Here is a 15735-nt window from a genome sequence, read left to right as displayed (position 1 = left end):
ATAAAGTGTAGAGGGAATGTAGCAACCGTCTTCATTTGCGATCCAGTTTTGACTCATGTTCGTTGTTACAGAAACATTAACGATGGTGATAGTGAAAATGAAATTAATTTAGCGGTACCTAACACTAATTAATGACTTTAATTCTAAATAGATAACAAAGTAAAAAAATAATAGTATATATATGATGGCACCGCCACTATATACTATCATCCTTTCTCATATCATAATTAGCGTAACAAGCATAAGGACATTGAAACGAAGCTGCATGCACTAGCTGGTGTGCAAGCGAAACAGAAAGATTGCAACATTCATTGTTTCATTCTTGTGAATTGAACTTCATTCCAGCTGCCAATGCATTCACTCAACTCCACAATGAAATATTCAAGTTAAAATCTGTCTCTACAGAAGACACTGTACTCAATTTATATCCACCTTATAATTACGTGTATATGTAATAACACCAAGGAGTTAGACAGAGAAGAGAAACAGAATAATATAGCACCCTTTGTAGAGACCTGCATCGTACCTCCGCCAACACGTTCAAGAACGACGTCGTACGGAGGAGGAAGAGGCTGACACCGGGAAAGAGTTCATTGAAATTTCCCTTTATTGTGCCCTTTATCGACAGGAGCATGGCGGGAGACTCAGCACCGATATGCATTATACGGCCTTACAGGAAAGGAGACGAGGACACCATAAGAGATATAATGACAGAGGCCACAATGGAAACAGTTGGGGAGTTCTTCTGGTCGGCTGTTATGTCTGAGGTCTTCCCACAGGTGATGTTTTGTTATTTTTTTATGCTTTATATTAGGTCTTACTGAATGAGTAGGATGTGTCTTTCCATTATTATACAGAGTTTACTTATGTTGGTTGTGTTACGTGTTTTTTAATAGATTGTTAAAGTAGGAGCTTCTTCATCATTCTTTGCCAAAGTACAGATAGGTATAAATTTATTTATTGGCAATTGTGTATTTTGTAAGATTTTTAGTAGTAATTACAGTACTGGTAAATTTTCTGCCGGCCTTCTCTCTCCTCTTCTTCCGCCACTTCCTCATCTTTCCCTTTTCGCTGTTCTACATCCTCTTCGTTTTCCTCTTCCTTTTCATCTTCCTTCTCTTTCACTTCTCTTTTACCTAGATGCTGTGGTTACAGTGACTTCTTGGCAAACTTAAGCATAGATCACTGCCAGTTTTGATTCCATTCAAGCTTCAAGTGGAATCGAATATAGTTAATGCCATTTTCGAAAAGAATTGATGATTTTTTTTTAGGGGGAGTGATAGGAATATTTACCACAAAAGTGTGACATAGAACGAATCACACTCGAAACAAAAAACACGAGATGGCCAAATAATCCTCTGTTTACACTTGTGAACACATGAGAAGGCAGAGGAAATAGATAACATATATGTCTGTACGTGTTTTGTTTTGTATAATTGAATGCAATAAGCAGTATCAGAGTTACTTATTTCATTAATACACTTATTCCCTTTTGCTCTCTATCCATAGGCAATTTTGATCATTATATTTATTTTATAAGTTTAGTTTTTTTATAAGTAGCTGCAGGATTTTATTTATATAGAGAGATATTAAAGGCTCTTATTATTACTTGATTTATATACTTGTTTATTATAATTATTATTGTTGTTGTTTTTGTCATTATTGTTATTATTTTTATTAGTAGTAGTAGCATTGGTATTATTGTTGTCATTAATATAATTATCATCGTTGTTGTCATTTTCGTTGTCATATTCGTCATCATCGTTATTATTGTTATTGTTTTGTTGTTTTTATTGTTATTATGGTTGTTGATGATAATGATGATTATTATTATTGTTGTGTTGTTGTTGTCATTTGTAGTTATTGTAATCATTATTATTATATTATTATTATTATTATCATCATAATTATTAATGATGATAATTTTTTTTAATTATTTTTTATAATGATTATGTCAATATTAATTATAGCTAATTGTCATTATTACTAAAGAAATTTTGTTATTGGTATCATTATGATCATAATACTTCTTTGATTTTTATTTTCATTTTCTTTATAATTTATATCTATTTCAAATAATTGTATTTTTTATTTTTATTATTTTGTTATATTTTTATTTGTATTTTATATTATATCATCATTGTTAATATTAATTGTTTTTTATTTTATTTCCTTTATTGTTTATTTGATTCAATTCCATTTCTTGTTTTATTTATTCTATATTTTTTCCCTAATTTTGCTTTGTTTGATTTTAATATGTTTTATGCTTTATATTATTTTGTTTTAGTTCATTTTATTTTTATTTTTCCATGATTTTATTTTTATTTTTTATTCTTATTTCTATCTTTATTTTAAATCTTTAATTTCTATTTATTTATGCTTTTATTCTTAACTTTACTTTACTTTGTTCTTCCCCCTCTTTTACTGCTTTCTGCACCTCCTCTTCCTCTCTCCTCCTCCTCCCCTTTCTTTGGCTCTTCCTCTCTCTTCCTCCTTCCCTTTCTTTGGCTCTTCCTCTCTCTTCCTCCTTCCCTTTCTTTGGCTCTTCCTCTCTCTCCACCATATCCATGCTCTTATCCGCTTCTTGCTCCTCTTCCTCGTCCATGTTTACTTTTTTTCTCTTCTCTTCTCTTACGCATATCTTATAGCATGTATGTCAGACTTTATATGTATGTATGGAGTGATGATAGACTTTTTTATCATCATCATCAATATCATCAACATCATTAATAATCATCTGTCCAATTTGAACACCAAACCTTTGGCTTTGTATAAAAATTGAGGGAACATCATTTATATTTAATCATTGGTTTCTTTCAGGTCTTATAGCATGTATGTCAGACTTTATATGTATGTATGTAGTGATGATAAACTTTTTTATCATCATCATCAATATCCTCATCATCATCAATAATCATCTGCCCAATTTGAACACCAAACCTTTGGCTTTGTATAGAAATTGAGGGAACATCATTTATATTTAATCATTGGTTTCTTTCAGGTTGCTCTTCTTGTTATTGCATTTGCTTTCATTGGACTGGGGGTGCCCTTTTATTTTTGCCTGTTCGGCATCCCAGTTGCAGTGGGTGTGATATACGGCGTGATTTGGTCGGCTCATTTATTCAAGGTGAGCGCTTCTTCAGAGTTTGTTCACTGATTGGATTTTGCATTGAGTTAGAGAAGGAGGTTGAAAGAATGGAGATCAAATTATGCCTGAGAGAGAGTGAGTGTGTGTGCGTGTGAGTGTGTGTGCGTGTGAGTGTGTGTGCGTGTGTGTGTGTGCGTGTGTGTGTGTGCGTGTGTGTGTGTGCGTGTGTGTGTGCGTGTGTGTGTGTGCGTGTGTGTGTGTGCGTGTGTGTGTGTGCGTGTGTGTGTGTGCGTGTGTGTGTGTGCGTGTGTGTGTGTGCGTGTGTGTGTGTGCGTGTGTGTGTGTGCGTGTGTGTGTGTGCGTGTGTGTGTGTGCGTGTGTGTGTGTGTGTGTGTGTGTGTGTGTGTGTGTGTGTGTGTGTGTGTGTGTGTGTGTGTTTATGCATGTGCATACGTGTGTGTGTGTGTCTGTCTGTCTGTGAATATTTCAAGTTTGTCTCAAGCAGATTTTAGGTGCAAATTTTTCAAGAACTTGAATATACCCAAAGGAAATACATATTTCATATATCAAATACATGCAGTATTGATTGAATGCAAAATTGAAAAACCTACTGTAGACTACCTCTTATGTATCAGTGAAAATGTAAATAAAAGACATATTAACAAAAATACTTTCAATATAAAGCATTATAAAATGTGTACATAGATGTAATTCTATGCATCTAAACATAGCCTAAATAGTAAAAAGCCAAAGAGAGGATTTTTTAATCTTAAAAAATCTCATTGATTTTCTTCATAGGCTATGGAACTCCATGAAGATCTGAACAACATTCAGAAAACATACATGGAAGACCCTGACACTGGATTCTGGGTTGCTGAAGTATTGGAAGTCAGTGAGGCCAATGAACTTGATTCCCTTGTTAACAAAGCTAAAAAGGTATAGTTTGTTGCTCAAATTTCTTTAGCATTAAGCCTGTTTGTACTGGTGTCAGACTCCTGTTGACTTATTTTGGTTTTTTACTTTAATGATTTCTTTTTATATGAAAAGAATTGAAAGAAAAAATGGGCTATAATTAGCATTTGGCTATACATTTTGTCACTTGTGTTCATTATTCAAATTTCATCACACTATCTAATGTATCAGATATGGTAGAAAAAACCACAGTGCACAAATGGGGTTTATTGAAAATGAGACCACAGTTTCTAAATCCTCCTGGATTTCATCTTCACTTGTGAATATAGAATTCTAACATTTGACTTTGCAGGTTGAGTATGATTTTCTTTCCGAAGAAGAATTCCACATGAGAAATATAAACTTGGATGGCTTCAGGAAACATCTAGTTGGGACAGTTGCCATCACCAAGTCGCAGAGAGGAGGACTCAGGTAATCACAATGGAGATTATCTTATTGTTATTATTGTCATTATTATTTGTTTATATCTCATATAATATTTTTTTTATGGATAGGATATTACAGTTGGTGAAGATATATATGATGATTATTTTTTCTTCTTGAGATATAGCTGTCAGGGATTAATATCTACTTCATCAGCTTTTGACATTAATTTTTTTTTTTTTTAACTATTCTGATCATTGACAGTTTTCACCTTTTAGCAGCTCATGGAGCAATGTCTTCAAAAATACTTGGCTAAAGTATACAAATGCAGTACTACTGTTATAGAGAAGTGTTAAAGTACATTTTCTTGGTCAATGTTGCAGGGCTTGGCTGAGACGCATGGCAGTGAGGAAGGCTTACAGGCGCCGGGGAATTGCCATGCAACTCCTAGAGCAGGCCATCCAGTTCTGCACAGACAGGTGCCATGAGGGGATTGAACTCATCACAACGGAATGCCACTATAAGGTGCAGTTGGATTTTTTGTTGTTGTTGTAGTATCTTCAGAGCCACTTAATCACCAATATATCTGTTATTAACACCCACCAATATCAGCATGCATTATCATTGATCATCAGTATAAAAATGCAGTAGTGCTGCATAATATCCAGTTTTCATGTATTGTTCTTCAGTATTCATCATCAGTGTTGTCATGTATAATTGTTTATTAATTGGCTTAACAGGAATATTTATTCTTTCTTGTTTTTTTAGTCATCTGTGATATTTTTTATCTAATATTTTTGACTAGTCATATTTTGTGCTTTTGTCTAGATATTGCCAGTAAACCTGAAATCTTGACTTCATTTTTAAAAATAAATAACCATTTTTGTAATGGAAATACATTATAAGGATTATAAGTATACAGGCACTTGAAGTCTTCATGATGATTGATTGTTTTGTTTTGCGCTTATTTATGCTTTCAGGCACGTGAGCTGTATTACAAGAGAGGTTTTACAGCAGAGCACACCTATTACAAGTACTATTTCAATGTGCGACAGCCAATGTACCTCTTCGCAATGCCTTTGAAGCCCCCCAAAGCAAATCTTGCTGAAGTATCAACTATGTAGAGCATAATCCTGTTGTTGATTATGCTTGCTGACATGTATGGAATCATAATGAATTTTTTATACACATTTTGATCTTCCAAGATGATTGACACCATTTACGATAAACAATTAATTTTTGAACAAGAATGCTTGTTAGGGATATCTGTTAGTGCCTTATATTGTTTTGTTATAAAATAGTTCCTAAATTTTCAGTGAGGAAGCATTCAGGGTGATATGCAGCTGTATGGTTTATTTTTGGGGAAAGTAATATGTAGATTTAAGATATTATGAAAACAATGTGATATTTTTAAATGTTTTGATGAACTAAACCTGTTTCATATGTCTCCAGAGAAACTCGGAATTGTTTACAACCTTTGTTTTGACTTTAATAGGTCTATGCCTTGCAAGTTGCTCACAAATTTTGTAATGTGTGTTTTATCATCATTTGTTTGTCTTATGTAGGCACTGCATAACTGGAAGAAGTATGTAATTATGTAATGTAATGCTTATATGGCATTAGGATATCATGTCACAAATTAACTTTTTTTTTTTATGTAATTTTTCCTTTTCTGGTACTGAAGAGAGATGATAGGCAATCATGAAACTGTTTTATGTCCATGCTCTTTCTTTTTCTGCTCAATATTGATAGTATGTCATATTTATGCATTTCATGTGTAACATTAATAGTTCGACCTATGGATAAATAAACTACCACCACTATGGCTCTTTCAGAAACTGATGATAAGCCCAGAATCTCACATTTTATGCTCATGTTCATTAATATAATTTTGTGACTTATAGATGACTCCTATGTTGTTACGGCTCGTCTCTAGGTGACTTACAGACAAGATTGATTTACAGAGAAATGCTGTTACAAAGTGCCATCATTGGCATTATTTATATATTTATGTAACTCGGAACATAAGGTCATACATATGTTAGTTCTGGACAATAAGTACATGTTATCATTATTCGTAAGAATCTTTTCTGTTGGTAATCATTTTTTCCTTATATGAATTCTAAGTTACTTTGTTTCACATGTTTTTTGCCCAACTTCTGATAATTAAAACGGAAGCAGGGGAATAGTTTCATTGCTTTATCAAGACATGTATAAAGAAGATTTATAACAATTTTTTCCTATCCTGGAAGAAATTTTGTAATCCTGCTTGTATATATTTCTTGTTTTACCTTTTTAATGAATTGCATTGTACATTACTCTTCCAATTCTCTAAGAATTACAAGGAAATACAAAGATGGAACTGTTCTGTTATTTTTAAGTTGGAGTTTACACTTTACTAAGTATACTTCCTTTTAAAAAAAGTATATTGCAAGTATGTGAAGTCTAAAATTAGAATATTGTAGTAAAAGGAGGATTTAACATGAAAGACTATGCCTAATATTAGTATATTCATGAACACTAAACTAGTAGATATGTAAATGTGCCGAAGGACAGTCCCAGTGCCAGTGTTCTGTCTTGTGAGATACATTGACATATGTTGTATTTCCCAAAGTTTATCTACCTTTGTCACATTTATTTTTGTAATATGATGCCCACAAATAAAGGAACACATTGATTTTAGATATATTTTATGAATGTCATTTTTTACAGGTTTTTTACCCTATTTCTTCTCTCTGTTTAATTGGAATACTTGTCAATGATGTTTACAGTACCAAAGTTTCATCCACAAGACAACAGCTGGAATGGTAATTCCTGGGTAAATAACCCCCCAATCCCATGTCTATTATTGTCGTGTGGGGGTTTAGGAGATGGGGAATGAGGCCCAATGTTGGGGATCTCTCCTGCCATGGGCCTTGGCACAACCAATTTGTCATCTCCTTTCCTTTCCCTTATCTTCACCAACGCCTTCTGCCCAGTACCTCAGAAGTGAGAGCTGCATTGAAAGGATAAAAGGCTGGTTCAGGGAGCCTTGAACTTGATATTTCCTTGCTTAGATATCTATCCCTTACCACTCATGGGGATGCCGAAGCATACCATTTTTCTTCCCCACATACTCTAGGCCTAGCATTGCAAGTAAATGATATTGTAACTTTATTTGGGGCGTTTGGCCCTTCCCAAAACGTAGCTCGTTGTCGTCGTGGGAGAGCTTAGGAGATGAGAACTGAGACCCAATGTAGGTATCAACCCTACCTTGGGCCTCAGACCTTGCCTCAACTAATTTTGCTTGGTCCTTTCTTCTCTTCCTTCCTCTTTTGTATCTTCTTTATTCCCTTCCTTTATCCCATTCCTAAGGTGTGAGAGCCATGCTGAAAGGATGAAAGGCTAGCTTTTTGTCAGTCAGGAACGGCCTCTGGGAGCCATGGGCACGGTATTCCCTTGGTTAATTGCCTAGCCCTTACCTCATGGGGACCCTGAGGGGCAGACCGTTTATCCCCCAGATTATTCAGGCTCACCATAACCAGTAATGCAGTTTTTTTTACCCTTAATAGGGGCATTATGGCTTGCCCCTTCATCAAGTAGTCTATTTGATATTGATGGTTTTCCGACCCCTGCCCCTCCTTTGACCACAGCTTGGACCACTGATGCTAATACCCCCTCTTCGACGCTGACGAACAACTCAGGTTATTACTCAACCCCTAGAAAGCACCTTTTCCTCATCCCCAACATTCTCTTCATCTCCTGCTGCACAGTCCTCTTCAATGTCAACCCCCTCTTCCCTTGTTACTACTCCTATATATTATACTGTACTATAACACTCTCATACCTTTGACATCTAACACATTTCATCGTAATCTTTAACTCTCCTTTGTCCATTCCGACGCAATACTTTACCATAGTGTTATATGACCTTTGATGTCTAGCACATTTATTTTTAAACATTAAACATTAGGGGCGTTTGGCCTTGTCCTTTTATCAACTAGCCTCTCCGATATTAACTAACCGGTTCCCAACCCTTGGCTCGCCTTTAATCACAACTCTGAGCTCTGCTATTACCATTCTCTCCTCGTTAGCTCAATCTACTCCAAGTCGTCCATCCAGAGCATTACCCAACCTCCAGAAAACTTTACTTCCTCTCTTCCAACATTATCCGTTCATTCAAACCGCTCCTCCCGTATTAATGCTCTCCATCCTTTTTATCCACCTCCCCGCTGTACTGCCTCACTCAGTACTACCTCTTCCTTACGTCCTCGTCCTCCAACCATTCCTACGTTTTTTTCAGCCCAGCTAAGTGGGATTGATTTTTTGTGATTCCCTTGACAGCCCCGCGCTATGCACTCTCTTCCAACAATATATCCTAAAACAATTAGGCAAAGTCTCCTTCCTCAGTCTTCCGATTGCCCACACTTTGTCACAGTTATATATGAGTCCCAAGCTCGTGCATTATCTACCCTAACTGACCTCACTGGTAAACCTTTTCCTTACCAGCCTCAGTCCTCCCTTAATACTTGTACCGGAACGGTTTCTATCTCCCGCGCTCATTGCTCTGTCTACAGCAAGGATTGGTCTGACTATGGAAACGACGTGCTTGTATGGCTCTTTAACTATGATGCAGTATCAATACTATCCCCCTAAATACGGCCGAAAGTCCTACACCAATATTGCTAAGATTACCTTCCGTAGACATGACAAATCTCATGAAGTTTATGTTGATGGAGAGCCCTACCAAAGCTGGTCATGGCCGTTCAAACTGTTCTGCCCAATCACGCACATGTGCTAAGAGTGGTGGCTCCCATAAAGAATTTTATAGGGGATGGCTTACCTGTAAGTTCGAATCAGGTAGCAGTCTTCAGATTCAAACTTGGCCTCACTTTGAGTGAATCCAGGAAGGAAGCACCCCGACGAGATTTTTCTCTTCCCTACTCCAGTGTTGTACTTAGATCTGCCCCTTCCTTTTCTGCTCAAGATGTTTCCACATTTCCCCCAGTATCTCTCCCCTTCTTACATCTACCCCCTCCCTCTCGCAATCAAATTCTTTTGCCATTCTAAATTCAGGCATCAATCTCTCCCACTTTCCCGGTACCTAACCCTCCTTGTTCTACCCATTGCATCAATCTAAATGATCCACCCCATCTACCGCATACTCTCCTGCACTTGCCTCTTCTGCTCCTCATACGCCCATCTTCCCCCGCATTAGAAGACCTTCATTACTCAGACCTCAACCAAAACCCTCTCAGAAACTCCCCAAATTATTTTTCATTGCACCCATATTCATGAGACGGTAAAGTCGTACAGTAATTTAGAATAATTCAGTATTAAAATGGTTAAGAAATGTGAGGGCAGAGGGTAAGGACATGGGGCAAAGCAGGGATTAATAAAAGGATAACATGAGGAAAAGGATGGATGTTGGTCGTCACTTTGCGTATAGAAGGAATGGGAGCTTGAGAGGGTAGATGAGTGATTTGCATGTTTATTTTTGTTATAATTAGAACGTTTTGAATATTCTCCAGAATTTCTGCGAGGTTAATGGTTGAAATAAATGTGCTAGACATCAAAGGTCATATAGCAAGCACTATGGTAAAGTATTGTGGCGAAGAGGGTAAAATGAGTTAACGATTAGGATAAAATGTGATAGATGTTAAAGGTTATAGAGTATAGGATAGTATGATAGGGAAAGGGTGAAGAGGGGGAGCAAATGAAGTAAATTGGAGATTAGTAAAGGAAAAGGTTAAAAGTACATGGCGGTTGAATGAAATGGAGTGTATCTGTGGCTGGGGAAGCAAAAGAAACAGTTTGCGGAAAACAGGTAAAAAGCTATTATGAAACAAACAACAGGCAATGCGAGTAGAGATGGTTGTTGGAGAAGAAGCAGGAAAAGAATCTGGGGAATGAGATAAGGGGACTGAGTACATTGGTGAAGTATCAGAAAAAAAATGTCAGGAGGGGAGGGATACGGAGGACACTGTTGCGACAAAAGGGATTCACGTGAGTATCAAGGCGGGAGAGGTAAGGATAATGAAGAATAGAAAGGGAATGGTGCACATGGAGAAGGAAAGGATAGAGTGTGCTGGGAAAGAATGGGAGGAAGAGGGTAATGAACTTGAGGAGGAGGGATATCAGCAAATACTTTGAATGTAGAAGGCATGGGAATACAAGGCTTAGACAGTGGATGAGGGATCGGAACTTTCCCTTCGGTGATATCTAGGAATTTTTGGATGTTTTCAAGTGTCTGGAAGGGAGTTGGGTGGGGAGGTCTGAGAAACAAAGGTTCTCTTGTGAGGAGGAGAAGAGGGGATAGATGTTCGAGGAGCAGAGGAAGAGAAGGCTGAAGGAGAGGATGTGGTAGGCGAAGATGGAGTGTAACATTTAGGCTGTCTGGTGCGACAGGTAAAGTGAGGAGGTGGGGTAAGCTTTGGAGAAGCGTTATAGATTAGAGTATCTGGATTTAGCTTTAAAATGAATTTGACGGGGAAAGAAGGGGTAGAGTAGGATGGTTCAGGGTAGAGGTATGAGATACTAGGGAGTGGAGCGCCACATAAGAAGAGTGGAGGTTGGGGACCTATACATGCGCGAGAGACAAGGATGGAGAAAGATTTGAGGTAGAAAAGCAAAACCCATGGTTAGTGGCCCAGGAAGACATGATATTGCAGACTGAAAGAATTGGCGGAGATTTGGTATAGATATGACAGAGGCGTAGAGGGTTAAATAATCAACATATGGTGTTGCCCGGGCTCCTGTTGGTAGAATTGAGGCAATGACATTAACAGCAAGAAGGAATAAAGTGGTGCTGAGCACACTGCCTTGCGGGACACCTTCGAACTGAGGAAATGGTGATGACGAGGAAGAGACAATTTTGACCTGGAAAGTACGTTTGGAGAGGAAATGAGAAGGAAAATTTCCTGACGTCCATATGTGGTTAAAAATAGTTAAAAGGAAGGATAGAGAGGAAGATGGGAGGTGTCGGAGCATACGATAGTGAATACAGCCAGAGCCTTCATGAGTATTGCAGCTCGTCTGTAAAGCAGCATTGAGTTCAGAGGAAGAAAAGGGAGCATTATAGGACTCATCAGAAAATAGGGTGAAGGTGATGGGGGTGCGTTCCCTGATGGTCTTAATGGAAGAGAAGTGTGAGGAAAGGTGAGAGCCGCTACTGACCTGGCTGAAATAGTCGCCCAGTTCACTAGCGACTTGGATAGGATCAGAGATGAGAGTATCTCGAATATGGAGGACGGGGCAGGATGGGGGAGGGGGGGGAGTTGCCAAATAGTTTATGGATCCGACGCCAAACAGCTGAAATAGAAGTAGATGTAATTGAGGAAACAATTTCGTCAGATATTTGTTTTACTGTTCCGGATTGTACGATATGACTGGTGGATGCTTTTTTAAAGGAGATAAGGGCCTCGTTTGTAGTGATAACTGTTCTAGGCTGCACGTTTTAAGGGACTTTGGTGCAATCAGAATTCCATCATGGAACACACTTGGAGGTATAAGGTCTTGAGATTCGAGGAATGGCTGTATGGGCAACTCTTAGGATCGTGGCTGTAAAACATAGTCGCATATCTGAAATGGGCGGGAAGGGTATAAAAATGGGAAGGATAGGTATAGTAGAGAGTGAAGTGAAAGTACACTAGTCAGCTCTATCAAAGCGCTAGCGTGGGGGATTAGGAAGTGGGACATATGAAGTTGGAGAAAGAAGTACTGGAAGTGATCACTATAGGCAAAGTGGCCTAGAATTGACCAATGGAAATCTAACTGGAGAGAGGGGGAGCATAGAGAGCCATCAAGGCATGAAAAAAATTGCGTGCGCATGTGAAAGTGTGTGGGGCGATCTGCATTAAGAACAATTAGGTTATTTGTGGAGAGGAAGCGTTCTAGGAATCGGCCTCTGGAGGTAGTAATAGTATCATCCCAAAAAGTGTGCCGGTAGTTAAAATCACCAACTACGAGGAAAGGTGGTTGGAGTTAGGAAATTAGAGTTTCAAGGGCAACAGAATCAATGGATGGGAAAGGGAGAAGTAGACTGAAATAACTGATTCAACGGCGAAGAAATATGCTAATAACTGTGCACGGGACAGTGGTTTGAAAGGGAGGTATGACATAAGGTGTTTTCTGATGGATGAGTATAGGCGAGACATGAAGGGAGTGTGAGGAAGAGACAAAATGGTAGTTTTGAATTGGTACAGGAGGATGTATAAGAAAAGTCTTGGAGGCACATACTGGATGGGTTATAAGGAGAAAGGATATGACGGTCAGGTCTGTGAGAACGGAAACCGCGAATATGTAGGAGAGCTATTATTTTCTTGATCTACGAGTGATAACAGTTACAATGCGTGTTGGAGAATTTGAAGGGGAAGAAGTTAGGGGGTGAGATAAGGAATTAGAGGGGCTGTAGTATCAGGAGGGGTATCAAGAGGAGGAGGATCTGGGGAAGGACATAATTGTGACATTAGGGATTCACGTGTGTAGCCAGGAGGGAGAGGAGGGGATAGAGGGGATGGAGGGAGGGTTAATGTGGGTGTAGTTGGAGCTCGAGGGGATGGGCTGTGTTGGGAGGGAGTAGGAGGAAGGGGTGTAGGGGGAATATGAGTAGGAGGATGGATATCGGCAGTAGTTGGGAGTTGAGGGGGACGGGTTGTGTTGGGAGGGGGTAGGAGGAAGGGGTGTAGGGGGAATATGAGTAGGAGGATGGATATCGGCAGTCACTTTAAGTGTGTAAGGAGCAGGAGTTGTGGAATTTGAGGGTGGATGAGAGTTTTCGGTGTCACTTTGTGATATTGCAGTAGATATTGGAGTGTCTGGATTTAGAGTGGCAAAAGAATTTGACTGGGGAAGGTAGGCGGTAGAAATGGGGAAGTAACTAGGTATAGGAGAGGGTATAGGACCATCTTGGGAGGGAGGGGGAGGGGCAGAGCGAGCGGCATTACTGGAGTAAGGAGTATGAGATAATCCGTCGTCATGCTTCCTGTCTAGCTTCACGCAGAGTGAGACCAAGTCTGTATCTGAGAGTTACCACCTCAGATTCAAACTTGCAGGTGGGGCAGCCCCGTTAAATACATTATGGAGGCCGCCGCAATTAGCACTCGTGCGTGACTTGCAGAGCAGTTTGATAAGTTATGACCAGGTTGGGCACATAGGGGGCATCGGGCTGTGGAACGGCAGGTTTGGCAGGATATCCAAAACGGCAACAGTTTTGACATTGACGGGGAAGAGGTTGATATGGTCGGACAGAGAGGAATTCACTACCAATGTAAACATTAAAAGGAAGGTCATGTCTACGGAAAGTAATTTTGGCAATGTTGGCGGGGTTTTTACGATGACCTCTTGGAGGAATGGAGTTGCACTGTACTGATATTACATCACAGTCCGTGAGGCAGGCGAGTAAATCTTCTCAATCTGACCAATCTTCCGGTACAAATATTGAGGGTTGGTTGAGGTTCAGCAGGAATGGGGTTGCCAGAGAGATCAGTTAGAGTTGATAATGCTATAGCTTGGATTTCGGATTGGGAACGATCGGGCCGGCTACGGAAAGAGACTTTGCCTACTTGTTTTTGAAGATTGCTGAAGGAGAAGAGTTGTGTGAGTAAGGAGCTGTAGGGGGATCACAAAAGTCGGTCCCATTTGGTTGGGCTAAATAGAGAATTTAAGATATTTGTAGAGATGGGGGTGGTAGACAGACTAGGACGAGTGGAAGAGGGAGTATTGTTGAGGAGGTAGTAAGGCTGTAAAGTAGTAATAAGGGAGGATGGGGATGATTGATGAAGAAGGTTGTGGGGGTAGAGGTGATGAAGTTGAGGAAGTTGGGAGGGTAGGAATGTCTCCTGGAGGTTGAGTCTCGACTTGGGTGAATAATATATTATTAGGCATTGAGGAGCGGGTAGTAATTGCAGTGTTAAAAGGAGAGCCTGGAGTCGGAGTTCCGAAAGTTTGAATTTGTGGGGCTATTTCATGAAGGGGCAAGCCTCATAGTCCCTAACAAGGGTATTCCGTCTTCATTATTGGCCATGGTAAGCCTAGACTGTGTTGGGGGAAGAAACAGGTAGGGGTAGGGGCTAGACAACTAAAACATGCCCATGGTTCCTTTGGCCCGTTTAGGAATGCCACAAAGTCAGCCTTTCATCCTTTCAGCGTGGTTCTCACACCTTTGGAAGTAGATAGTAGAAGAGGTTAGAGAAGGGACGGAAACGAAAAGACCGTTCAGAATTAGTTGAGACCCAAGGTAGGGGAGCCCTCCAGCATTGGGTGCCAGTACTTGCCTCCTATGCCCCTCACGACAACGGGCAAGGTATTGGGGATGGGGTGGGGGAGTTGTGAGGTGGTGTTGCCATGATAGTACGTTTTATCTCAGGGAATCAAAAATAAGTATTCCATAGTTGTTCTGCATAAACAAGTTGACAAGTTATAGGGCACCTTCCACATCACAGGGATGGTAGCAAGTAATTATGTTAATCCTTTTATAATATTAGAGTATATATTTCATGTGATTGTCACAATGATAACAATTATATGTTTGTTAATATTGATACTTATATATATTGTTATTGACATGCAATGATATTATCTTTTTATTAAGGCAAGATCAAGTGTGGATTTTATGGGGATTGTGAGAGGCTAGTAAAGCTACCCCATTCAGCATTAATAGTGTATGTAAGGCCAGGCGAGTAGCCAGTTGCTCTCGTGTTCACTCAATTATTGCCCTGTGAATCTGTACCCGTGTAAATATTGAACTATAGCATTGTTGCATAATTAAAGTGGTGGAAAATAAGTGTGTTTCGTTATCCATTCCACCACGAGTGATTATTCCAGGTGTATTGATATATTCTTGAACTAGAACTAAGTTTAAAGAATAGACTAAAGGAAAGTATCACTAACATGATCAAAGTACTATCAAGAAGTAACTGCTCCATCTTAATTCACTAAGTAATTCTGAATATAGTGGAACGGTGACTATATTTTTTTCTAAACCTTTTTTCAGTGGCCTTTAATTATTCAGTTTACAAAGCCTGGCAGTGGAAATCCCTGTACAGGAAATCAGAGTAAAACAGACAAATTTTAAACTCCAAACAGGAAAAAAATTATGCTATATGAAATTTGAAATAAACTTTTGTCAGATATGTAAAAAATGTTTTCCCTATTGTGCCTGGTGGAATAGAATGAAACAAGAATATTCACTTATCCAGTACTTAATAGGCACCTTTTTAATGTTAGAAAATAATTTCCAGTGTAATGTGGTGATATAAAAGAGATGCTTATATTTTAATTGCTGCAAGCAAGAAAGAGACTAAAATGGAAAAAAAAAAAAAAAAAAAAAAAAA

General features: G+C 38.9%; 1 protein-coding gene across 1 annotated transcript; it reads left to right on the top strand.

Annotated features, from left to right (window-relative positions):
• Positions 1-529: 529 nt before the first annotated feature.
• On the top strand, positions 530-7111 carry LOC113829405 (N-acetyltransferase 8). Its single transcript, XM_027382578.2, has 6 exons — positions 530-779; positions 3002-3127; positions 3887-4024; positions 4353-4471; positions 4807-4948; positions 5404-7111. Exons 1-6 carry the CDS (start codon positions 633-635, stop codon positions 5545-5547), a joined length of 816 nt encoding a protein of 271 aa, XP_027238379.1. The 5' UTR covers positions 530-632; the 3' UTR covers positions 5548-7111.
• Positions 7112-15735: the final 8624 nt, after the last annotated feature.

Source organism: Penaeus vannamei, chromosome 3 (assembly GCF_042767895.1).
Source record: "Penaeus vannamei isolate JL-2024 chromosome 3, ASM4276789v1, whole genome shotgun sequence".
Taxonomy (NCBI): domain Eukaryota; kingdom Metazoa; phylum Arthropoda; class Malacostraca; order Decapoda; family Penaeidae; genus Penaeus; species Penaeus vannamei.
The sequence above is the reverse complement of the archived record's forward strand: the minus strand, read 5'-3'. Positions and strand labels throughout refer to the sequence as shown.